Source organism: Lytechinus pictus, chromosome 1 (genome assembly GCF_037042905.1).
Source record: "Lytechinus pictus isolate F3 Inbred chromosome 1, Lp3.0, whole genome shotgun sequence".
Classification (NCBI taxonomy): Eukaryota; Metazoa; Echinodermata; class Echinoidea; order Temnopleuroida; family Toxopneustidae; genus Lytechinus; species Lytechinus pictus.
Window position 1 is genome coordinate 39,043,509 of NC_087245.1, and position 27,007 is coordinate 39,070,515.

Genomic DNA, 27,007 nt, shown 5'->3' on the forward strand with positions numbered 1-27,007 from the left:
ACTACAACTTATACTAGTACTACTACTACTACTACTACTTCTACTACTACTATTACTTCTACTTCTACTACTATTACTACTACTACTACTACTTCTATACTACTTCTACTGCTACTACCACTACCTCTACTACTACTACTACTACTACTACTACTACTACTACTACTACTACTACTACTATTACTACTACTATTCTTACTACTACTACTCTTTCTACTATTACTACTACTACCGCTACAATTGCCATTACTAATACCACCAACTTACTACAATAAAGTTTTCTTTATCTGCATAATATAGGTAAACCCGTTGCTTGAGGCGTTTGGGAACGCTCGAACGGTAATGAATGACAACTCAAGTCGATTTGGTAAATTCCTTGAACTTCAATTCACCGAAGACTGCCAAGTAGTAGGAGGTAAATGAAATATATATTTTTTGTATTTCTTCAAATAGATAGAAATCAGGGCTCATCTTACAAAGAGTTGTAAATCAAATTGCGATTGATCTAAAATTCTTATATCTTACTTACGCAAAGATCAACCGAGATTTGAGTTTGATTTAAATCTATCGCATCATGAAATTGTTATAAAAGTAAAAAGAATATTAACTTGTTATAAGAAGCAAAAATTTCCAAATCTATTTACCTTGGCAAAGAAATAATTTTGACTTAGGAGGGTGAACGATTCAAAATCTCTGCAGTCTCGTTTAGAACGGACAATCATCCAATATCCCATGTATACCGTTTTATTATTATTGCTCATTCTATCAGATTAAAAATAATCGATAAAGAGATCAGATTATAATAAAATGTCTGGGGATCTTTTCAAACATCATTTCATTATTAGCATTAGTATTTCCATCTATTTTCCATTTTTTATGTAAAAATTGTAACGTTCCCATTAAGACAGCTCACATGGTAACAGGACTCAGCAGCCAATCACAATAAAGGTTTCCATGGTAGTTACAGCAATTGCAAAGCAGTATCACAGTTGTAAGTCTTTGAAAGTCTCTGAAACGGAAATGATTTGAGCAGATAAGTGCATAATAATCTCACTGTCTTATATATGCAGCCAAAATCGACACATACCTGCTTGAGAAGTCTCGTGTGGTATCGCAAGGAGAGGGTGAAAGAAACTTCCATGTCTTCTATTATCTGTTTGCTGGATTAACGGAACAGCAGCTCTTGAGTATATTGCTTTCTCCTCCTGAAAATCACAGGTATGCGCACCTTCTGTTGATGATGGTGCGAACTTTGAATACAAGATCTTTAAAAAAATCTGTTCTGAACACGTTAGAAATTCATGAAAGGGGCGAGTATTAAAGAACATGCGGATGGTATTCTGATCGGGGCGGATCCAGGATTTTTCCAAAAGGGGGGGGGGGGCACATTTTTCAGAAGAAAAAAATTGACAAGCAAAAAAAAAAAAAAAAAAAGGTCTTCGCTTTCAATGGGGGGGGGGGCGGCTGTTTTTTCTAATGTTGTTTTAACGGCATGTTTACATTTCAAATTTTAATTTGGCTTCTCATGGAAGAAGGGGGTGGGGGGGGGGCACGGGCCGACTGTGCTCCTCTGGATCCGCCAGTGAGTCTGATAGCCATTGTTCAGTTAAACCTGGGTGAACTCAGACCACCACTTTTATGGAATGTCGGCAGTCAACTCATTCACCAAATAAAATCATTTTTATCCTGCTGCAAGTTGTCAAACAACATAATGGACTCGTAAAATGGAAAGAATAGGATAGAGTTAGATTTTGAAAAATTAATTGATACATTATAATTGCCACGAATATGGAAGAAAACGTGTTATGATAATAAGTGCACAATTTCTATAACGAATCTCAGCCAATCAGGTTGAAGGAATTCGGTAGCTTTTAACTGTTTTATGAAACTGATCCTGAGTGTTCATGTGACCCAATCTTCTGATAGGACTTTGATGGGAAATGGAGTGCAGCGCATCTACACGAGCGAAGCCGAGTTCATGCACAGTCAAAGGGCATTTGACGATCTCCAGGACATCATGGAGCTCGTGGGCTTCACCCAAGAGGACATCTGGATGATCTACCGTCTCCTCTCGGCCGTCATCCAGATCGCCGACATCGAGTTCGATGTCGATGAGGAGACGGGCGGCTCCTACATCGTCGATGAATACATCCTCAAAGTTGGTAAGACATCTGAAACCAGAAGCGCAATGAAATTTTTTTCGAGGGGTGCAAAAAGGCACAATAAGATGCAAAATCTTTAAGTCGTTGGGAGAGAGCGAAAATGGCAGTTTTTTAAAATCAAAATGGAATCTTGTGAAAGCTTTACACGTGATTTTATGGGGGGAAATCGAATTTTGTCCCACTTATACCGTTTTTTTTTTCTCGCGTTGTCTTTTTTTGTGGGGGGGGGGGGGCTGTAGGCCAGTGTCCGAAACAAAGAGTATGGTTTGTGTGATCAAGGGATCATTCTTTTTACTGTGTCTTTTATGAATACATCGAGGAAGGAAGATAGGGATTCACGTTGGGTGAATAATAGAACGATAAATCGTTGTCTATTTGCCATATATATATACCCAAGCTTAAGCGAGGAAAGGCATTCGTTTGAACCAATCCTTGGCAAGATGGACTGACGATAGAGACGCTATTCCTCTCCCCTCTGAAGAAAAAGGAGGGAACATGAGGTTTTCATGACCAAGACTTCTCTTTTCAATTTTCATACCCTTCTTCTTTTTCCCCTTCCCCTTCTTCCACCTTCCTCATCTTTAGAAAAAAAAAATTGAAGCGGGGGGGGGGGGGGAGATTCGCACTTTTTCTTCTCGAGTCGCCCCTTTACATGACAAGCAGATCGCAAAGACGAATAAACGCCTTCTTAAAATTTCCCATAATTTATTTTTTATGAAAAAAAGAATATATGTAAAAAGGAGTATGATGTTCTTAGTCTCAAAACGGAGAATATATACTATGTCACTGCTTAAATATTCGATCTCAATTTCTCGTTTACTTTTAACAGTCGCCACGTTACTAGGTGTTGACCCGTCAGCCTTGGCTACAGCGCTCATATCAAACATCGTAGAAGCTAGGGGTAAGTCTATACACTAATTGGTTTGTATTCTGAAATCCAGTTTAACTTAGACCATGGTCTAACTCTGTAATAAAATTATGGGAAGCCAAATGGGTCAAATTTTGTTTATTTTGCTTCCCATAACTCTAACACAGAGTTCGATGTTTTCATGTTTACTGTGATCTTCATTCGTTAACGTCAGAGACACATGTCTTTAGTTCCCGACAATTATTAATGCTTTTGGCGTCAAGTAAGCTGATACTGATAGAGATTTTTTTGTGGTACGTGGCTATCCATAGTTAAACTACAACTTTAAACCAGAGTTTGAATTTAAACCGAGTTTAGAATACGGGCCAATGAATTTCCTTAGAAAGGTTTTCACTGCCTTCATCTTAAAGGAAGGATTATGAAACAGTTTAATGACCGTTTCATCAATATTTTCATCCGACAAGTTGTCAGATCTGACATCTTTCCATGATTTTGATTGGCTGAGAGGCACTGTTCCTATGGTAACTGTCGGACAAAACGTCTGACAAGTCCTTTCATGAAACGCCCCCCCTGGGCGATGTTTGATGAAGCTGTTCATAGAAAACACACGACTTCATCCACGACCAACATTTATATGTGCTAAATCAAATTCTCAATAATTACTCACATCAAGGTTGAAATAAAAACAACAAATCTATTTACGGTAAAGCAACCAAAAACAAAACAAATCAACACAAAAAAGCATTGCAACCAAATGAAATAAAACCATATAAAACTAAAAAATCGCACTACAAATAAAGTGAATTTCCGAAACTAATTTCTACGTCACCACTATCGTCATTCCTAGGAGAGCAGATCGTGACCTTGAAGAATGTCGGACAGGCGAATGATGGTCGGGATGCCCTCGCGAAAGCTCTCTACAGCAAGCTCTTTAACTGGATCGTCAACCAAATCAACTCCCTTATCGCCCCTGATGCCGATTGCCCGTAAGTAAACATGAAATTGATTGCTTCTCCATTTTCTTATGTTGGAATGTTATGATTGATTTGTTGTCATCAACGATTGTCGAGGGCGCCAACACTTTATCGGTGTTGCTGCATGTTACGTTCGTTGGTTGTCATCTAAAAAAGGATTAGAAAAATATCTATTGAGTATGGAAAGTATTCGTCTAAACTTGGCCCTCATTCCTCTTACATGATACAGACAAAAGTGGTCAAAGACATTTTTAACAAAACATCAATTGCATAACCTGTTTACTTTCAATATTAATTCACCGTGCTTATATGTTTTTTTTTTCATAGTGCGTTTTATAGTCAGAATCATTTCGTTGTTTCAAGAGAGCGAGTTCTCGGGATATGCATTATATGTATTTTCTGTGTGTTCCAAACATCATAAGTAATAGTAAGCATATTAAATTTTGTTATTATTTTTGGTTCAAAATAAACTTAATTTTTGGAAAATAATAAGGTGAAATCACGTTTCAGACATGGTCAGAATTGGGGAAAGAAAACTATATTTAGTCCCTCAATCTTGTTATAATCTGTGTGAATATATTCGCTTGCTTTCTGTATTATATTACGTCTCATTTACGGTGGCACAAGATATATATATTTTTTAAATAAAAATACTTTTAAAACAATCATCTTCAAAGTGGAAGCAAGGGCTACGAGATCGGCATCCTTGACATCTATGGCTTTGAGAGCTTCGAGAAGAACAGCTTCGAGCAACTATGTATCAACCTCACCAACGAGCAGCTCCAGTACTACTTCAACCAGCGGATCTTTGCCTGGGAACTGGCCGAATACTCCGGAGAGGGTATCCCCAAGCAGTCCATTACCTACCAAGATAATATGCCTGTTCTGGACCTCTTTTTGGCGGTAAGGAAGGTTTCCTCGCTGATTTGGTACTTATGTTTGTTATAAGCTACCGAAATCTTTGCATCTGATCAGCTGATAGCAAATTTGTCAGTGAAATTAACGGACTATTTTGTTTCATGAAACTCTGCCCAGGCCTCGATCATTATGACACAATAATATAAACAAAAACAACAATTTTTTTTGATAATCTTATCCAAAGCAACGATGATAAAGGCGTGATGTTTCAAAAGAAGGATTACTTTTCTGATACTTATCTTTAATATGAAATGAGTTCTCCGCCTCTTAGATTTGACTTGAATGTGAAAGAATGTATCTACTTTTCTTCCTCTTCTCCTCCTCCTCCTTCTTCTTCTTCTTGGTCTTGTTCCTCTTTTTTTTTCTGTTCCCCTTCTTGTATGTCTGCTTTTTATTTTCTCCCTTTTTCTTGTCTTCTTGGACCCCTCCCATATAAATGGTTCGATTTGTCACTTAACTGTACTGTATCCAAGTCTTCTTGCAACCATGGCAACGTGACATGTTAATACACATTCCATGAAATATACATAAACAACGAAAAGAGAATTTGCATCTATGTACCAAGTTTCTTTTTTAAAAAGTAATTCTAATTTCAGTCGTCATTCGAAACTATTTTTCATTTTTTTTATATCTAGAAGCCGCTCGGTCTACTTTCCTTACTGGATGAGGAATCTAGGTTCCCCAAAGGAAGTGACGTCACACTGGTCGGCAAGTTCTCGTCCAATCACAGCAAGAATAAGAACTTCCTAATGCAGAAAAAGAACAAGGGAAACACGACCATCTTCGGCGTGAAGCACTATGCGAAAGAGGTAAAATTGTTACTAATTTTCTTTTGTCAATTATTTGTCTAGCTCTTCTTGAATAAAAAAAAGTACCACAAATCTTCCTTTTGATGTCGGTTGAAAAGAAAATAACTTCAAATAAGTTGGTAAAACCACACACAAAATCCAGAGCACTTTACTAAAGTGTGAAAGTAAAAGCAAAAGGTTTCGTCACTAGTCTTGATGTTCACTGCAAAAACAGTGGTGTTTAGTAGAGGACAGCACCATTCATTTTTACACCAGTTTTAAAATCATGGTTTGTAGCTCAATATTGGAGTTATTCTAACACAATCTGTCGGTTACATCGACACTATTCAAACTGTTAGATTTAAATAGACGGCGGTATATTAACAACAATGCTAAATGGCATTATCTTGTAAACCTGAAATACAGTGTACATAGGCCTATATCTCTTGCTTGTCACAAGTTAATTTACTGTAAAAACACTGTTTAAAATGTAAGCGCAAATTTAAGCCCTTCTCTCAACAACAAATTGTTTAATCGTTTTAAAAGATATTAAAGTATAAACAATATTTTTTCTAAGTTTAAAGAATTATTTAAACAGTAACGAGTAGAGCGACAGGTTAAAAGAACGTGCTTGAAATATTAAACAGTGTGTTTACAGTGAAAAGAAGATCGTAACCTCTATTCGAACTGAAAATAATTCGATAGTATAGTATCTTGGAACCAGTATAGATTTGTATCTTTTAACCCACCGCTGGGAGTAGTTACCTTCTGATCCAAAGAGTCAATTGATTTTCTTAATTAACAGGCACATCTATTTCCTATCCTTTCTGGTTTGATTTCTTATTGTTCTCTTTTAAATCTAGATCTGGTACGACTCAACCGGATTTCTGGAGAAGAACCGCGATACATTCAGTTCTGTCCTGTCCGAATGCTTGTCAAAGTCCGAGAATGGTCTCGTCAAATTCCTCTTTGTCCAACAACAACAGAAGTGAGGTTCTGTCTAAATCTTTAGATACGATATTGTTTATGATTACCAGTCCATCGTAATTTGAAATGCTTAACCATGGACTTGAATATGTTTATAGTTTAATCAATTGATTTATTAATTAATAAATTAATTTATTAACTAATCAAACAAAATATTTTCTCGACTGGATTAGAAAGGACACTGATTTTTTTTTAAGAAAAGTATAATATATAAAGGACAGTTGCTGAAATATACGGTATGTATCTATATGCTTTGTTTTTTCAGCATTCATTTCAGGAACTGAATACAGTGTGCATCAATAGTTTTTTTTTTCAGATTATCATGTTGTTTTTTTTTTTTTGCTTTAAAAAAAAAAAATTCTTCATAGAATACAACCTGAATTCCTGTTTGATTTTTTTTTGTTTTTTTTTATTCATCATCTATCTTGTAAAGTTCTTTTTCGTCATTGTGTATCAAAACCCATTTGGCTAAGTCATGTAGAGTATGTATAACCTTTATTGCTAGATAACAATTATTAGAGTTCGAAAACAACTTTGTTTTATTTGTTTTGTGATTATTTTATGGCAGTGGGGCTGGCACACCATTCAGGAATCAGAAAGATATATTAATGTGTAAACCGCCCCCTACGATCTCGGTAAACCCAGGTGTGAGCCTGTCCAGGGAAGCAGCGAGGAAATTACAAAAACAGTAAGGCATATTTCTTTATTTGATTGATATATTAATTCAAATCAGTTTCTCTACTTGTCTATTGTTTACCCTCTATTTTTTCTTTTCTTAGTGCATAATTCGTATTTGATTATGTGATACATGCGCTATGTATGAATGATTTCTTAATGTTCTTTTTTGTATTTAAGTTTTTATTGAAATGAAAATAAAAAAATCACAATATTTACAAATGAATGGAATAAATGTTGATCCAACAATATTGTGTACATATTAACTTGTAAGTATTTTCAGGTTTTAGAAAATCATGATTTTGAATAAAATAAATATTTGAAGAAAAAAAAACACATAAAATCTTGGAACAAAAAGGAATATAAAAAGTCAGATGATGTTGTCATTGTCCACCCCTACTCCTCGTCCCCCTCCTTCTCCATTTATTCCATGTCACACCACAAAATGATAATCTATTTCAAAATAAACTAAACAACAACAAAATCGGTTACTGCTTCTATTTGATAACTTAAAGCAAATTTTCTCGTAACTCCGCAAGACGTTCATGATAGTTCATAATTAGGAGTCTTTCTTGACAATGGTAAGCATTCAAGGAGCAACGTTGGGGATTAGCATTTTCATACCCTTTTCATTTTTTGTTTTCACCTTCAGAATGAAACAGGAGAAAGCAGCCAAGGCTAAAGCAGCAAAGTCGAGGAACCAAACACCTACCGTGGGATTACAATTTAAGGTAAACAAGTATTAGTTAAATATATCTCAATCCAAAGAAAATGAAATTAAAAAGTTCAGAGAGCAAGAGAGAGATAATGAGAGAAAATCCAAAATCAACTTATTGCATGAACAAAGACTTATATGTGACCTACTACCCCCAAAACTGTAAGGTTCTCTGTAAATAGCCAAAATAGTAATATTGTCTCCAAAAACAAAAAATAAAAGATCTGAAAGATCAATTCTTCTTCTTCATACTGTGAAAATTGGAAGCTGTTAGGTTGAATTAAAGAAAAGATACAAGAGTTTTTTGGGCACTACTTTTTCGGACTGCTTGGAAATTTCACTGAGATTACACAGTATGCACATATCATGCCTGAGTGAACCCCAAACTTCAAACCTTGTTTTCTCCTTATTTTTCAAGCTCTTGCTGAATTTCCTTTGCATTCAATCAAGTACTTGCAATGGTTATTGTTGGTCAATTTTTAGCATGTTATATATCATTTTAAAGCATAGGAAATGAATTTTTAAGCTCAATAAAAATCTCAATATTCATTTTGGTCGGCTTATTGTTGCTTTCGGGGTGGCAGGTTACATATATTGTAAATACTTTTATATTCATGAAATTCTCTTCTCGCTATTCAGGCAAGCACCATTTTTTGTAACCAACCCCTTCACATTATGGAATTATCATTTCACAAGTTTGGCAGTTGTGATATCTATTTATTACCAGTTTCTTTGAAAATAAATAATTCGATTGAAGAGATCTGTTCGTTCATGCCATAATATCAATCAGTTCTCTGAAGCCTATGATCGGTGTCATAATTATACCCCTTTTAAAGTCACGGTGATAATTGGGTTTGAATGGACGCCAATTTAAAGTGAAATTAGTGCGGTTTGTATCGAGTAGGATCTACGGCACTCGGCCAAATAGTAATAAATTTTCAAAGAATTGAACTTAGAGAAACAACAGTGAACTTACCATACTTTTTTTGACAGTCATGTTCAATCTACTCTTCGTAACGTAGGAAAGAAAGTCCGGTATATAGTCACTGATATAGATAGATAGATAGAGAGGTAGATAGATAGATAAATAGATAGATAGGTATATAGATAGATAGATATGTAGGTATATATATAGATAGATAGATAGGTAGATAGGTAGATAGATAGATAGATATGTATATAGATAGATAGGTAGGTAGGTATATAGATAGATAGATAGATAGATAGATAGATAGGTAGATAGATAGATAGATAAATGGTTTATTTGATAAAATTCATACATCATGACGGCCAAGCCGAATTGTGATGCATTTACATATAAATTAAAGTGAATCAATACATTAAAAAGGGAATACATAGCATTGAAATTAATAATGGTTAATAAGCGCAAATATTGTGGAATAGAAATATGAACATGGTTAAAATAGTATGGTCAAAATGTATACTCATTAATAATTGCAAAGGTAACTATAATCATTGATGCATTAATAATTGCAATTGGATAATGTATACTTTAAATGATATTAACATTGGAATCTTCATTTCTTCATCTTCATTTGATAACAGTTCTTGTATGGAATTGTCTTAAATAACATCAGGTTTCTATAACACAAAGTTTAGCAATCATCATATAAGAATATCTTTGCGATTGATTGCATTGACTTTCATGTACAATCAATCGTGAAAATCAAGCTTTCGCTAACCTTTGTGTCACCGGACCCAGGTGAGACACAGGGGGCGAACGTCCTCTATAAGGAGCGAAAAAAGAAAGAGGAAAAAAGAAAAATCGAAGAAAAACTAATGAAGAAAGAAAAGAAATGTTTTAAAGAGTGGTCTTGGTCGTATAGCTATGTAATGCTCATGGCACTGGAGCGGAGAATACCGGTGAGTCGACTTGCCCCGATTAGTTAAACTACAATGGCGCCGCCCCTGCGTAACATCAGGGGTCCGTCTTACAAAGAGTTACGATTGATCCAATCAATCGTAACTCTATGGAAATCCATCAGTGTCATAATTTATTTCTACGAAAAATTTGCACAATGTCCTTTGTATGCAAAGAGTGCAGTGAATTTTCAAGAAAACAATGAATGCATGAATATACATCATAGCTAGAAAATATTTTGAACAAACATGCATAATATATGTTGACGTTGCTGGCCGTCCATAGTTATGATTGATCGGATCAATCGCAACTCTTTGTAAGACGTGTCCCAGGGGTCCATCGCATAAAGATTTGCGATCAAACACAACTTTCTTTTCAACCATTGAAATGCGTGGCCTAGGGACATGTGCTTGATTTTTTTAAATTGCGTGTAAATGCAACTCTCTGTGCAACGAGTCTCCGGACTTGTCTCTTCGTCATCATCTCTGCACAACAGTGTAATTCCGATGAGATTGAACATCATCTGGGTCCCGTAACACAAAGGTTTATGATCAATCGTACGCTTGATTTTCACAATTGATTGTACATCGTAATCATTGCAATCAATCGTAAAATTGTTTTACGATGATTGCTAAGCTTTGTGTTATACGGGCCCCTGATCATATTTTTTCAAAACATTTAAAATGAAACAATTCATTGTGAACTTTGTCAATCGGAAAGCGTATCACAACACAGGCTAACCTGTGATTTCCAAGGAAAGGTAAGGCAGAAGCGGATCTAGAGGGGGGGTTGGGGGGGTTGCAACCCCCCCCAAAAAAAAAAAAAAATCCGGGGACCATTTGTTTAAATCTTATCTTTTTTTTTAAACTTGTAATTTTATTTTATTCTATTTCTATGTATTTACTTCATTTATTATTATTATTATTATTATTATTATTATTAGATGCAAGAAAACGCCATTTTCACACACAGATTTTCAAAAATTGTCCCTACTGTGGGAGGGGGGACACCCCCCTCCCACACCCTCCCCCCTCGCTCGCTCCGCTCGCTTGGACTCGGTCGCTACGCTCCCTCGCATACCACCCCAACCCCCCCCTTTATAAAAAGCTGGATCCGCCCCTGTAAGGGAAGGAGGGGGATTAATTGGTGACCTCAATTAAAGGGATTCGATTGTTTCCTGTTGGTTTGGAATTGCTTCGGATAGGGGATGACTATGGGTGAATATCATCGGGGCATTTTCAAGTTAATGCTTGTGCAGTCACACCTACGAAACCGACTCCAAACCGACCGCTAGTATGTCATTGGTAATAACACAATAGATTCGATAGGTCTGAATTCGGTTTCACCCAATGTGACCGTGCCATTTCTCTATGATCACGTGACTCTGGCCTAACGTCTATCGTTTTGAGGAAGTAAACAACGTGAAACGAAAGTCGACAGTTGTTTGAAAATGTCCAAATATCGGAAGTTAGGGATTGATTTCTTAATCGTGGGTAATAAACAAATACCGTTTTGTTGACAACCATGCAAGCAGTGCTTGTGTTTTTCGTCGTTGAATTAATAATCTTCGAGAGTTGACGCCCCTTTTGGTTATCCTCGCCAGCGAAAATAATTGTCCTAATTATGTTGGGACAATGGAGCTCATAATGGCACTAGACTAAAAACTGGAACTTGAAAACGTGAAAAGAGAGCTTACATCTTTGTATTTTCAAAGAAAATAACGCCCATTGAATCTTATAAAATTTTCATTTTTCATTATAGACACCACCCTGATTCGTCACGATTCCTTTGCCATACCATTTTGTCATATAGCTGCCTCTTATTGTCTGCATTCATACGTGCCAAACCTACACTAGAATTCAAACTAACTTACTATTTTTTAAGTGTAAGAATCAACATCTTTTTACGACCCCCTTTCTGAATACTGATCAACAATTTCTAGTTGCCACTACTTTGTATTGATTCGGTTAGCATCGAACTTGTCATTCTTCTTGGGTACATAATTTTTCTCTCACCTCGAATGCCCTACAAAGCGACGGGCAACCAGAAGATGAATATTATATCATGTTGTTTACGCAGAATGTAAAGGTGATTGTCCGAGGTATGTCCTTCCTTTCTTCGAATCAGGGATATCGGTCAACAAACTCTATTCTGTTAACAAATTTCATAACACCAGAATTTGGGCATGCGTGCGCATAATCATAAAAAGTGTATGTTATATGGAATTAGCGGCTGCGTATAATTGTCTTATATTAATAACCATAATAAGCCGTGACATTTCAATCTAGACATAATCATAGCAGTAACCGAATATAGATATACATGTAGAGCAACTTTTTTTTGGGCAAATGCTAATATTAGTTTTGACTTTGACAGCGACGCATCATTAGTACACTTTAAGTCAGTTACATCTATTCACCATCGATTTCAATCATCACAGAGTTTATGTAATGTATTTCAAATTGATTACCAAAGAGATTTATTCTATTTCCAGTCCTCGAAAATCACCAGCTATTCATAGTTTTTCGCAGTAGTATGAAATTCATGAAGAACATTTTTTTTCTATGTAGACATGCTGATGCTAATGTTAAGTCACTAAGGAATGAAAAAGCCTACATTTCGTGATTATGTCCTAACTTCTAACCTTTGTCATGTTTGTGTTGCGTAATTTCAGGATTCGTTGACGAATTTGATGGAAAAGCTTCTCTCGGCCGACGCACAATTCATCCGCTGTATTAAACCGAACTCGTTCAGCCGACACAACCAGTTCGACCACGAGTTGGTTCTTCGACAGCTTCGGTACACAGGCGTGCTCGAGACTATCCGGATCCGAAAGAGCGGATACCCGACACGGCTTCTGTTCCCGGATTTTCAACATCGGTATGACGACTATTTGGGTGTTTACAGATGAATTATCCATTCAATAAATTGTTATAAAAAAAAAAACATGTACGACAGTAATGCTAACATTACATTAATTTAATTTGACTGCAATATTATATCAATCAATCAATTCAAAGTCACTGTCAGACAAAACCTATTAGGCCTATATCTCGTTTGGCAGTAAAAACTCAAATTGCATCCCGCAAGTGTGCTAGAGGTATTGGTTTATATCGCTTTCACTGTTTTGGATTTCAAAACAAAATGTAGTAATCAATCGATCGATCAATCAATCAAACTCTGAATCAATCGAACAACCAACCAACCCACCCCACCCACCCACCCACCAACCCACCCAACCAACCCACCAACCAACCAACCCACCCACCCACCAACGAACCAACCAACCACTCACCCAACCACCCCCCAACCAAACCAAACCAACCCACCCACCAACCCACCCAACCAACCAACCAACCCACCCACTAACCAACCAACCCACCCACCAACCAACCAACCAACCAACCAACCAATCACCCAACCACCCCCCAACCAAACCAACCCACCAACCCACCCAACCAACTAACCCACCAACCCACCTAACCCACCCACCAACCCACCCAACCAACCCACCAACCCACCCACCAACCAACCAACCAATCACCCAACCACCCCCCAACCAAACCAACCCACCCCACCCAACCAACCAACCCACCAACCAACCCATCCACCCACCCACCCACCCACCAACCAACCAACCAATCACCCAACCACCCCCCAACCAAACCAATCCACCCACCAACCCACCCGCCCAACCAACCCACCCACCCAACCAACCAACCAACCCAACCAACCAATTTTATTTAAAGTTTGTTTAAATACAGCTATATTTGGTATCCTTTAAAACGGATCTCGAACAAGTGTGTAAATATAATTTTTTTTTTAAACATAACTTTATTACTTCAACTGTTGAGATCATATATCTGTATCATGCCCAATATTTTCTCGGTTAGGTACAAGTTCATTGGTTTCCCGATGACAGCAGACATCGATCCGCATCCCAAGAAGTGCAAACAAATCTTGGAGGCTGCAGGTTGCACCAACTACCACATAGGAAAAACAAAAGTAAGTGTTTGCCCTTTTCAATTTGTTTACACCTTTGACAAGTGCAAAGGACAATACACCGCAAAGCTAAGGTGTTGAATGGTGTACATATAAGACTACACCAGTCATTTACTTCGGTGTTAAATCTCAACACCAACACCAATGGATGTTATAACAACGGTTTTGGTTGTTACTTAAACACTGTTTGGTGTTATGTTGTAACTTCACGGTATAATGTTAACACCTCAAGGTGTAGTCCTTGAGGGACACCAACTCGTGTTAAGTTTTAACACCTCAGTTTGTATTTAGTGTAAAGTTGTAAAGGACTGGAAAGTCAGTTGGTAGAGAAATTATTCCGTTGATCTATTTACTAATGCCCCCCTTTTTATAGGTCCTTACTACAATGTTTCTATGAGAGGATGTAAAATATACGATACTCATCTCCTTTAATCAAATCAACATTCATGCTTTTGTAAAATTCTGGTAAAAAAAATCAACGATCCAATTGACCAATCAACCTACCCATCTTCAAGGTCATTCTTTTCAAATAAATTTTTTGTGAAGATGTTTTCAAAATGATATGGTACAGCTTGTACAATCATTTGAAAGGAGAAAGATCAGAAAAGCAATGATAGAAAATCGGAGACATACCGATTGTCAAGGTGAAGGCCGGGAAATAAATTTCTATAAGGAATCATCAACTCTTTAACTCAATTATGATTACAATCATCTTATGCATCCTCAGTCATTTTCTTAAGACATGGACTAAAAGAAAGTCCTGATTTAGCTCTTCCAGTTCTTTGTATGGGCATGATGACTGCATGGAAGGATGTACCCTCGAATTTATCTCGCCACCATCTTCGTGTCCAGATAGTTCTGTTGTCATGGTTGCTATGACCGTGTAAATCATTCTTGAGGCATTTCTGGGCCCCGTCTTACAAAGATTTATGATTGATCCGATCAATCTCAAGTATATGGAAATCCATCGATGTCATAATTTTTCTTTAGGAAAGTTCCTCAATGTCCTTTGAAAACAAAGAGAAGCATACTGAACTGTCAAGAAAACAGTGAATGTATGGAATATATATCATTTCTAGAAAATATTTTGAACAAACGTGTAATTTTAGATGTCGACGTTGCTGGCTTTCCATAGTTGCGATTGGTCGGATCAATCGCAACTCTTTGTAAGACGGGGCCCAGCTATGCAAACGTAATGCCGGAGACATCTTCACACTTTATTGGCAGTAATGGGGGATTTACTGAATTGCGTCTGTTTGTGTGAGGTGTGGGTGCTCGGGCGCTTGTATAGGTTTGGGTTTGCCCAAGCTAAGAGAAAACATGGTCCTCGACAGACTGGCTATCGGATGTATGTGTTTGTGCGTGCGTCGGCGAGAGAGGCAGTGTGGGTGTGGGTGGGTATATGAGGGTGTGTGTGTGTTAAATAAAAAATGCATTGACGTTTCAATATTGGTTTTACAGAAAAGTAAACGTCATGAAAATAAACATGAGTCTTTGAAAAAAATGTCAATGTTTTATATATTATTTTTTCTTATTCCCTCTCTACTTGTTGACTGAAAAGATATCTGACTTTAGCTCGATGACTGGCACCACTATTTTAATGTTGGGAAAAGTTTCTGTGTTTAATGTATATTATATGTATATATATGTATGTATACATATTGTCCAACTGATACATGAATTAGTCATGTGCAGATCGAGGATGAAGATAAAAGTGAAATCGATTCTTTTATTTTATTCTTTAAGAAATGTCCAGTAAGATCACGTCGTTACCATCCATATTTTTTTTCAAATCTCAGATTCTCTGTCTAGGAATAAAATACCCAGATTATTTTTAGAAGTGTCTCTTAGTGTTCGGGTTTAGTTGCATGTTAACACTGCATGCTTCTAGCCATCGGAAAAACAAAATACTAGACCGTTGTCTTGTAGGCCTACAAGAGGGAACTCTCTCCCGGGAGCGCTCCGACGGCGATCGGCAGGATCAGTGTTTGAGTCGATGACACGATTTCATCAAGCGAAACGTGTTTGTGGTCATGGGCCATGACTAGTCACATCAGAAACGCAAACATTGATCTAAATCGGTCATTCGCATTCCTCGAAAAGACCTGGGATGTTCGACTTAATGACAACTTCCCAGGCGGTCATCAAGTTTTAGGAATGAAAAACATCCATGCTGTGTATAGCCAAGGCGACACTTCCTTGCCGCCAGTAAGTTGCTATGGTGTCAGTGTCCTCACGATACTGTCCGTCTCTCACCTGCTGTACGCGACGTGACGTCACAATTATGGGCCATCATTTTGCCGTCATCCATGGGATATTCTTCAGAAGATATCCACTGATTCATCATTTACCCACTTCAAGAATTAAATGCGGTGTATGGATTTGTGCTTCTTTATTTCATTTCCAATACCCATAACGTCCCTAGGTGACTATACTGCGCTTCTCCCCTTCACACGCATACCCTATTTACACCTTAATAATAATAATAATAATGATGATGATGATAATAATAGGCATTTGTATAACGCCATCTATCTAGAAACAATCTATTCCGAGGCGCATTATATTATCATTACCCCAGCTTTGGCTCGAGCTGCTTTTCAGTGCCCGTTTATTCAAGGAATTAATCCTGCCGGGTACCCATTCACCTTACCTGGATCGAGTGCAGCACAGTATGGATAAATTAGTCCCTTCTTGGTCTCAAAGGACAAAGACACACAGATATATACACGCACATAATTTGATCGATTTATAAACACACCCACGCTCACCCACTCACACACACGCGCGCAATAACACGCGCCGGATATTTCTCCCATCTCCCACTGACTCTCTGAAGGCTAGTTGTCTGTTGATGTTGCAAACATCATGATTTAAATGTGTAATGGCAATAAATTAATAAAGTCTTGAAAAATCACACTTCGACTTTGTTCTACAGTCTTTATCGCTTTGATATTGTGTTTCTCACTGAGTTATGAAATGCCTATAGTTTATACAACAAGGATCTCGTAAAAGAGGTAGGGCTAAGAAGAAGATATCAATTTTTCTAACGATGCACTCGATTTTGCCATAGGAATATCTCTCGCAAAAAAGTACATTGAATTCAGAGTTTAAATGATATCATCTCGAATCCTGAGCCAGGATATTTGAATTCAACCGAATCAAACTTGATGACTGAATTATTCCACAGGGCATACAGCAATTTGTGTTCGTCTATGAATTCGTGTTTCCTACACCGCCTAGTCCAGTCGCCGCTTAGCAGCTCCAGCAGGATACTTGTCTATTATCAAGACTCCCGAATCTTCCCCCACTGAAGAAACAAACACAGTTTGAATTTGATGGGACTAATGAGCGTCTCCTCACCGTGATTTTAATCATGATGATAACAGTGATTAATAAAAACGGCTGTACATCTTGGAATGCATCCAAGGCGATAGACATCCTCTTGTTTTCATCACGTGTTCCTCATTTGAATAGGTTCAATGGTCTACTTATGGCTCTTAATCAAGCCCTGGATCTGTCTTGGCGGAAAGTTGAGTTCCAAAAGAGAAGCACAATCTGGTATAGGAGAGGGTATCTCGTTATAGCCGTAATAATTTGGTCCAGATCCAAGTTCGGCCAGGGACATCCTGGAGGCTGAGACATGTGACGCCCACATGTTGAGTCTGACCTGGTCCTTATCTTGGGATGTCATCAGACCTAGGATTCTTGGTCTAGTGGTTACCTTGTGCCTTTTGCTTTGTTGACCACTGCATCCAGTTGTGTTTTTCTCATAGCACCAGGATATGTGATACGATCCACCACCCACTCATCTGAAGAACCACCATCATGGTGCATGCATGGCCCTATATCATATATTGTCGGATCTTGAGAGACTGGGAATTATTACAGTGGACCAAGAACTACAGTGAAAACTATGGCTTTGATTGACTGAGATACCCTAGCTGTTCCCATGGTATTTGTGGTAAACTGAAAATTGCATACACATAGTGACGCCATCATATAACATGCCAAACGATAATGATGATCTTTGGCATTGTAGGTCGTGTCGTGTCGGGTCGTGTGGTCTAGTGGTTAGATCATTTGACTCATAATCGTAAGGTTGTGAGTTTGAATCCAGACTCTGCCATTGCCTCCACTTTAAGTGGCCCGAGAGTAATATCTGTCGTCTATAAGGTCATTCACTATGACTGATTAAACTGTAGATACAAAATGTTTTCTAGGTAATTGGTTTTCCACCAGCTTGGCGTTTACCAACATCAGCTGACCTGCCGAGTTCCTACGGGAGTTACCATAAAAAGAAACAGGTTATCATTCAAAATGGAGATAAAAAATATCGAGAGTCAGATACACAATGACGACCCCAAATATTTTGAATTGTCCTCCGGGCCTGTCAAATTATCAGCTTTTCTTGACATCCATCATAATGGAAATGTAGATTTAACTGCACTTCCAATTGTAGAAGAATAAGGCTTTTGTTTTACGCGGTTGAAACAACATGTTTCTATTCCTCACATAAGTGAAAGATTTTACCAACATTTCTGTTGAAGTAACTCCGTACCCGTAGAAACTTGGCAAAGCTGCTTACGACGCATCAACGCCAGGCTGCTATAATAATCAATATTACATAGGAATAATTTTGCGTCTAAGTTTAGCAGTCAGCATACTGGCTGACTTTAAAGACGATAGAAATTACGCCCGGGACTTTTTAGATATTGGACGAGCAGGGATTCGAAATCATAACCTCACTATCACGAGTCAAGTGCTCTTACCACGAGACTACACGATCGACTTTCCTTGAACTAGAGCACAATGTTCTGAAAAAAGGTATATCCAATTATGGTCTAATCCCTCAAAATTCTCTTGCTCGTTTCACCCGACAAAAGCTGTTTCTCGAATGTCTCTTATCTCCTTCATGATCAGCTCATGAAGGATACCATAGTGAGTCAACTTTGTTCAGCCTTCCATCCCTGATTTCCCGCCTTTTTATCTCGTTCGACCTTCAACACGTCTGCTATAGGATGACGAATAAATGTTAGAGATCAAAAATCACTCCAATCCATTTCATAATAGAAATGTTATTACATATTATGGCTTGCACTTCTATGAAGATTATTACGACCCAACTTTTTTACTCACTATTTCATGCAAATTTATCTTCATTATTTTACCAAAGTAAACCACTAGCATGCCTATACAGAAGAAACAATATAGACGTACCTGGACTCCTGGAGCTTTATCACTTTTTCGGCGGAGTTCCAGGGATGACGTCGTCATCAAGAGGAGTTGATACGTCGGGCAACAGTAGTCGATTTTTTAGCATGCTCTATATAGGTCTTCTGTTGCTTTACTCCACCAACTTGTATGTCTTGAGCATAAAGAAGACTATTATATCATACTAACGCGCAACTTGAAAAGTCCCTCGTGTTAAAATGGAGGTACTTGTACTCCCTCGCATGTTCTCTGTACCATCAATTTTCTTTACATCAAAGTCATTTATCCAATACTTTTGTTGCCCCAAGCAGATGAACCTGTTTTGTGTTCAGATACCACATCTATGTGTTTTAGTACAAAATTAGCCTCCCTGTTATCTGCTCTCTCAGTGGGTTCGTTTATCGACGGGGGGGGGGGGGGGTGCAAATCAGATAACTTTATTCGCACTTCATGTAAAATTTAGCTTAAAATGTCTTTAATGGTTTTTTTTTCAAATTAATTTAACATGAATATGCCTCAAAATATATGCGATAACTGTTTTTTTTATATTGATTTTGTCATATAAAAAGGAGATTGGTCGCTATACATCAATGTCCAACTGCCATTGTTCATTAATCTTCGATCTTTAGGCCATCAAGTCCACGGATCTCGGCGTTTCGTCAAAATAAAGAAATATTTAGAAAGGTGCAGTATTCAAAGTTCCACCGTACCTTTGCTTCGTGTATTATCTGTTGTCGGCTCGGAAATCTGGGGACCTTAATATTGATCGTGTTTTAAGATTAAAGATGATTGATTTTGTTCAAAATTATTGGCGGATACAAGAAGGAAAATCTGATTTATGTTTCCAGAAATAAAGTTCCTCTCCTGGCCTGATTGGTCCGAACTACCGAACTTATTGACTGCACGGGTCAATAAAGGGACTATTATGAAATTCGTTATCATTTCCTCCTATTTTTTGTTTTTTTTATATTTAGTATTCTGGTTGTATTATCTGTTGGTTGTTTTTGGTTGTTAGTAAACTATTTGTATTCTGAAAAAAATCAATTCTTTATGTAGTGCTTTTCTTGAAGAGATTATAGTTATCATAGCGATTTAAACTCTGGTTTTTAGTTAATGTTCTTGATCTTAACATAATATTCAGAAAATAGTATACTTCACCCATTTTCCTTTCTTTTCTTTCTTTTCTTCTCCCCTTTCTTGGTTCTTGAAACTTTTGGGGTCACGGGGTCCCTTTTCTATGTACTACACTGCAAAAACTCCGGTTTTGATTTTAACACCAGCCTGGAATCTATATGTCCACACCAGAGAAGTATCGAAACAACACCAGTTTGGAATCAAACCGATGCTGTTTTGATACTAATTGGTGTTGTATAAACACCTATCTGGTGTTAGACCAAAACGAAACAGGTGTTGTTTAACACTTCTCTGGTGTGGACATATATAGATTCCGGGCTGGTGTTAAATTAACACCAGAGTTTTTGCAGTGTAGTCTTTTTGATAACCGAACCCTTTTTCTGCTTTCTTGCCAAAAAATGCGTTTTATATGCAAGTATTGTGGTCTATTATTTATTCTAATGTAAAAATTGCCGTCCTTTGTTCATTATTCAATTTAGATTGATGACGCATGAAGTGTCCTACATTTGTACTTATAATATAATTTGTCACATTGGTCCAATTAATGCAAAATACAGCATGAATACATTTGGCAATCTGGTAAATGTTGCTTCTTATTATTGCGCTTGCCAGAAATGCAGGGAAATTCGATTATGACATCTGGTTTTGAATTTGAGCGTTATTCGTTTTTAAGTGATTTCTAAACTAAATATCTTGTTTCCTTTAAAAATTTATCACATCTGCAGAGCACAATGTTTGAATGAAACTTATTATCCAGCAATGTTATACAATTTTTAATGACGTATATAGATTCAAATGATACTTTCGTTTCTTCATTTTATCTTATATCCGTGCGGGTGATCATGACTGATCTCAATTGAGCTGCTTTACATTTCTGATAAGTGCCAATGAGTTGAAAATTAAAGGAAGGAACATTATTTTGTTACTTGATATCTCTGAGATTAATTGCATTATTCCGATGCCTTCTGATTCCTTGAATGCACTGATCGCAGGAAGGCAGCTCGAGCTTAAGACGGGGTAATAATGATAATCCGCCTCGGAAATGATATTTTATAGGTAGATGACGCTATATAGATGCCCATTATAGATTTTTGTAAAGTATTATATACATGTTTATTAATTTCTTATTGTAAAGCGCATCGAAATGTTAATGTAATGCGCTATATAAATGTAACTTTTATTTATTATTATTATTATTGTTATTAGTGTTATTATTATAATTGTTAATATTATTATTGTTGTTGTTGTTATTATCAGTATTCATTCTTAACTGAATATATTTATATTCCTACATTTCGTTCTCGAATGCAAACTTTATTCCACCATAACTAGCTCGTAGTTCAAGTTCGGGTTAACAATCTATCTGCTAAAAATATGACATTGCGTGTTGCTTGAAGACTCGGGGGGGGGGGGGGGGGTAAACCTAAACAGGAGGGTGTGTTTCAAAATGCAAGAGATTTCACATTCGTGCCTCTCACGGTGAACTCTACAGAGAGGAATGACACGACTGAGGAGTTAGTCCAACCTAGTTGTGATAACGCTTTGCTAAGTGCATCCCTCAATAGTTTACAAACTGCATGGCGCCAAAAATAGCCGATGACGCCATCGATTGACTTTGCATTTTTCGAAGCGCATGTATACAAGGAAGGATGGTGTAGGGGAAAAGTAGAGTTTACTCTCGGGAGGGATCCCAGTTTCTTTTTGCTGGGGATTGCTTTATCCAGTCTTCCGCCCGACCGTGGGAGACCCGTGAAGTATTCCCTGGTTGAATTAGAGTCTTGTCAAGATTGATTCAGTCGGGTTCTTGCAGCGCCTGGGGACCGCACCTCCTTCTTGTTCTCGGACACGTAGGCCTATTGAGACCCTATTCAGATCGTCAAAGTCCAGTACTTCAGAACTGAAGAGTTCCTAGATACCTTGAACTCCCCTCCACACACACCCGCGTACTAAGTCACCCCACACCCCACGCACTCACACCCCTGACTAAAACGCACACCAACACACAGGATTTGGGCGAGCGAGACTCGACGAAACATCCTTTTGAGCTGGTCAATGTCGATCCGAATCTTCTCAGTGAAAATTAAAACCATGGGATGCAAAAACTTACAGTATTGTCTGACATACAGATCAATTTTCGAGTGTGAATAGGGACAAAGTTTCCCAGTTGTCAGTATCCCCTCCTTCACCTATACACCATCCATCCAATGCCCTTCCTTAAAATGTTGAGCAATCCCTTCTTGTCATTGTGACCTACAAAAGCATCCCCGCTTTGGAAAATCCCCATTTTCCCCTCTTGCTTTGTTCTTCCGAACCTAAACTATTGCCGGTGTCAGCATGAATGTGTTCGAGTTCATTTTTCTTTGCCGATGGGCATTTATGATTTACTTATGATATCAAGCTTATTCGTCAGGGCCTGCACAGTCTTCATGAATCGAACATGTTGAACAGTTCAGATCATGAAGTTTGTGCAGGTCTTTCTTTTAACTATCATGATGATTAAACATGGCCCGAAAAGTTGTGGAGAAATAAAATTATGCATGTGAATTAGCCGGATAGATAATGATTTCCTTTAAAAGTAACAATATAGACTTTATAGTAAATAAATATATTTATTTAAAAGCACAAGAACCGACTAAATGCATAATGTCATTATTAGAACACACGTTCTTATTCTTATATTTCTTGTCTTCGTTTCTTTTCTACTTGTTAGTGTTGTTCTTCTCCTCCTTAATTCATTTAGCTGTTACAAGTATCCCTTTCTTCGTCATTGTTCGTTCCCTTGCATCTTCTCTACTCTCACCCCCCCCATGTCCCGCGTCCACTGCCCATCTTTATCTTTTTTTATTGTTTCTCCTAAAGACAATCATCTACTTCTTTTGACCCCTCTCCCCTTTATGATCCTTCCATAAATAGTTGTTGACATGGTTGCGGAAATATATTAATGAGCTATTGTTTTACTACCATGCTGTTCATAGGGCAGTGAGGATGATTGTGCTGTCATGGCTGTAGTACACAGTCATGGGGCTTTTCTGACGTACATCGGAAAAACAAAGTTATTATTTTTTTAATGAATATGTTGATATATTTGCAGATTATAATTCACTGACTCTTCAACGTTTCGTCGGGATGTAATTGATATAAATCTTCAAGAACTTATATGTTTCCAGTGAAAATATATGGGAACCGTTTCGTCTGCCTATAGATCTTAAAGAACTAATGTGTTCCCAATGAAAATAAATTATATGGGCTCATATTGATGGATCTGTACAATAATAATAATAATAATAATATTCCGCATTTATATAGCGCTTAACACATCGGAACGACGTCTCTAAGCGCTTTACAGATATAGTATTACCCCGGTCATCGGATCTTTGCATGCCCGCATACAATGTATGCACCTTCTCCACTCCCTGGGGAGCATTCCAACAAGAGTTCCAAGACTCAATTGCTAGGCATACTACAATGCTTTTGCTTTTCTTTCCTGACATACAGTTGCCTAATTTGCCAAATTTCGATGTCTCTGCATGGAATACAATCATTATCTAGATAGATGGAATAAAGAATTAGACAGTGAAGCAAGGATTTTTCAACAAATGTGGATAATGTCGGGCCTAATGCTATTTGTGAACCTGTACTGGGGTACACTTTAATGAAAATGCATTGTAAGACGGTAAACACCCATTGATGTTTGACATCTTTAGAGTCGCAATGACTATTGGTTTTGACTTTTCAGGATTTCACATTTTTGACCTACCATATGACCTATTCTTTCGTAGCAAAAAGGCAACGCAGCTTGTAATATTCAAAGTTACCAAAGATATCAATTCATTGACCATAATGGTTTATAGTTAGGTGATATGTATAGTGCTCATCAATTTAAAAATGAATGAAAGCAATTGTGAGATATTACTTAGTTTAAATCAGTGCTTATGAAATCGTCGGAAGATTACCTTAAGGGGTGAAGTAGCTGTCTTGTCAGTTTCAAAGTCTCTATAACAATAATATTATTAATAATGACATCATATTTACCCAGGGTAGCCACTTCAGTTCCGAAAACTTTTATCATCCTATGCGGACCTTGCTTAACCAGATAATGTTAATTATTATCCCGGATTTAGCTCTTTCTAAGTAAGATAGGTCCAATTTCGAGTAACTTGAGAACGAATATTATATTTCAGCTGTTACCTAATAATTAATGTGCCCGAGAAGAGATAATTCGGACCTTTCGCATTATAGCTGAGAGGCTTTTGTCGAAAGTTGATGGACCAGACAGCATCGGAATCTCTTGACTCTGGACAACGACATAATTTGCAATTGTTCTTCCGCGGCAAATCTTCGGATCATCTGCTGTCCCATTCCACCAACTTTCGACAAAAGCCTCGTTGTGATTTTAGTTGCATTTTCAAAGGAATCGATGCGTTGTAGAGAGATTCCGCGTAGTAAAAGCGAAAACTACCTATACTTTGTTGACCAACAGCACACTTTTATGAAATCATTATTGGACTTGGAAAGTCAAAAGTTTTTTTTTTTTTATGGTATGGAACACAGCTGGTCATTCTTGGCCAGGTGTCAAAACCCAAGAGAAAACGGCTGCTGAACCACACTCTGCTTGTATATGACTTGACGTTTATTGTTTGCGATCACTTTCTCTCCAAAACTTTACTTGAGGCATCTTGAAGGCGAAGGGAAATTAAGCAGGAACATTAAATGTCATTCGATTATTGGAACGGCAAGTCCAAGGTTTTTAGAGTATCCCGGAAAAATAAATATCCATAATGTAATAAAGTTATCATTGAAAGCTTTATTTTAAGAAAAAGGAATTGGTTAGTTGATGGTCGAGGCTAGTAAGGGGGTGTTCCGAATACCACAAGGGCCAAGGGAGCTGAGGTCTATATGCGTTTGTTACCTAGTGATTGTGGAAGTAATATTTATTGTCTTGAAAGTTATAGCCTAATAGGAAAACCAGAGGAGATCCGTCTTGTCGACCCATGATGCAGGGAAATTGTATTTTTATATCTTTTTTTTTTGTATGATAGCTTCATTTAACCAAACAGACTCTGTGCCAACATTACTCCGATTCTTCGAAACACAAATAAATAATTTGTGCATTACTTTGATGAATTAAGACAGAGGTAGGTCAGCTCAAATCTTTCTTTGTATCCTTCCAATTCCAAGGGCCCGTTCATAAAACTTTCCTTTTACAAATTTTCAGTAACAGTTTAAAGCTACCGAGATCCTTAAATCTAATAGGTAGATAGTAAATTGTGTTTTTGTTTATAAAAAGTCTTTATAAAACGGTACACAGAAGTGTTGTTTTTTTTTTATAAATTCTTCTTAGGTAATTTTTTAACAGGAAAATTAATAAAATTAGAAACGTTACAATAGCAAGTAAATTAATAGTTTTATCTTCAATAAAACGAACCATGTGGAAGGGTGAATAATGAAAGATCAAAAATAGACTTTATTTACTAAAAATTGACCATTCACCAAATTATTGTCAATAGTCTTGATTGCGTCAGTGCATGCCCTTGTCGTTGACCGGTCCGATTTCCGATCCTTATAAGGTATATAGACGAGGATACGTCATACTTCCCCCCACCCCCTCCCAGCAAACACACCTGTGGATCTCCCATAGCAACCGGACTTTACGTGGGACGTAGCATGTGTTCATATTTTCGATGTCTTACTGTAAACTTGTCGCCATGGATGAGTCATTCTCGGTGTTTAGAAGGACACATTTCCTTACACCAGTAAATTAATGTTTCGTTCAGTATTCTATGACCTATCCTTTTAAGAAAAAGTGACCCACAAATACTTTTCTTTGGTCCCATTTTCTTACCGTTTTTTTCCTTGGAAACTTCATTTATTAGTGGTCAAGTCCATTCGAACAAGTTTATTTAAAATAAAAGGAAAATTCAAAGAAGCATAACATTGAGAAAGTGAGAAAGTCATCAAAATTGGAGGTAAAATACGATATTTTACAAGTTTTCTTTAATTTAACAAAACATGTTGCCTAGCTACGGTCAAAAATAAGGCAAGTTAATTACCTCAAATACTCGATGTTTCTTTTGTATTTATCATGATTGTAAAGCAACCATTCTGCTTCATGAACAGGTAAAAATCGCCGCTATTGTAATTTATCTGATTCTCTGCAAAATTGAAATATTTCATATTGCGTATAGTAGGATACAAAACAAAGGAAGTGTGTGTGACGACGTTTTGTAAATTAATCAAAACTTTAAAATTTCCAAACTTTTTCATTATTTAGCATCCGATTTAGAAGAAATTTTCAGTGTTTGCTTATATAATAATTAACTTACTGTAAGTTGGAATTGACGACTAATTGCATTAATAAAATACATCATTATACATTTGATTGATTTCCTGTTTTGAAATAAAAGATACTTTGAATATCTAAAGAATTTACAATATATTCTTATTGCTTTTTAATATCTGGAAAGTAAATATAACTATTTAAACATTTAAATATGTGATTAAGACACCATCATTTTGATATTCATTATTAGATTTTTCATTGATTAGTTGTTGTTGTTGTTGTTGGTCTACCCTTTAATTATACGTTTGTCTATTTCTTTCATTAACACTTGAACCTGCATAAGCTCATAAAATAGTTGAGTACGCATTTCAGCGTTTGCCATAAAATTATAACAAAGCTATTCATTTA

At 37.1% G+C, this 27,007-nt stretch overlaps 1 protein-coding gene across 1 annotated transcript in view; it reads left to right on the forward strand.

The window, feature by feature from the left end:
* The window catches only part of LOC129262460 (myosin-IIIb-like), a 71,931-nt gene that overhangs the window by 15,983 nt on the left and 28,941 nt on the right, over nt 1–27,007 (forward strand). The window contains exons 5-16 of the mRNA XM_064104619.1: nt 301–415; nt 1,071–1,218; nt 1,927–2,162; nt 2,992–3,063; nt 3,878–4,016; nt 4,682–4,907; nt 5,558–5,731; nt 6,574–6,698; nt 7,266–7,385; nt 8,025–8,103; nt 12,644–12,849; nt 13,863–13,974. Of these exons, the coding sequence (XP_063960689.1) occupies nt 301–415; nt 1,071–1,218; nt 1,927–2,162; nt 2,992–3,063; nt 3,878–4,016; nt 4,682–4,907; nt 5,558–5,731; nt 6,574–6,698; nt 7,266–7,385; nt 8,025–8,103; nt 12,644–12,849; nt 13,863–13,974 (1,752 nt within the window). The remainder of the gene's footprint in view (nt 1–300; nt 416–1,070; nt 1,219–1,926; nt 2,163–2,991; nt 3,064–3,877; nt 4,017–4,681; nt 4,908–5,557; nt 5,732–6,573; nt 6,699–7,265; nt 7,386–8,024; nt 8,104–12,643; nt 12,850–13,862; nt 13,975–27,007) is intronic.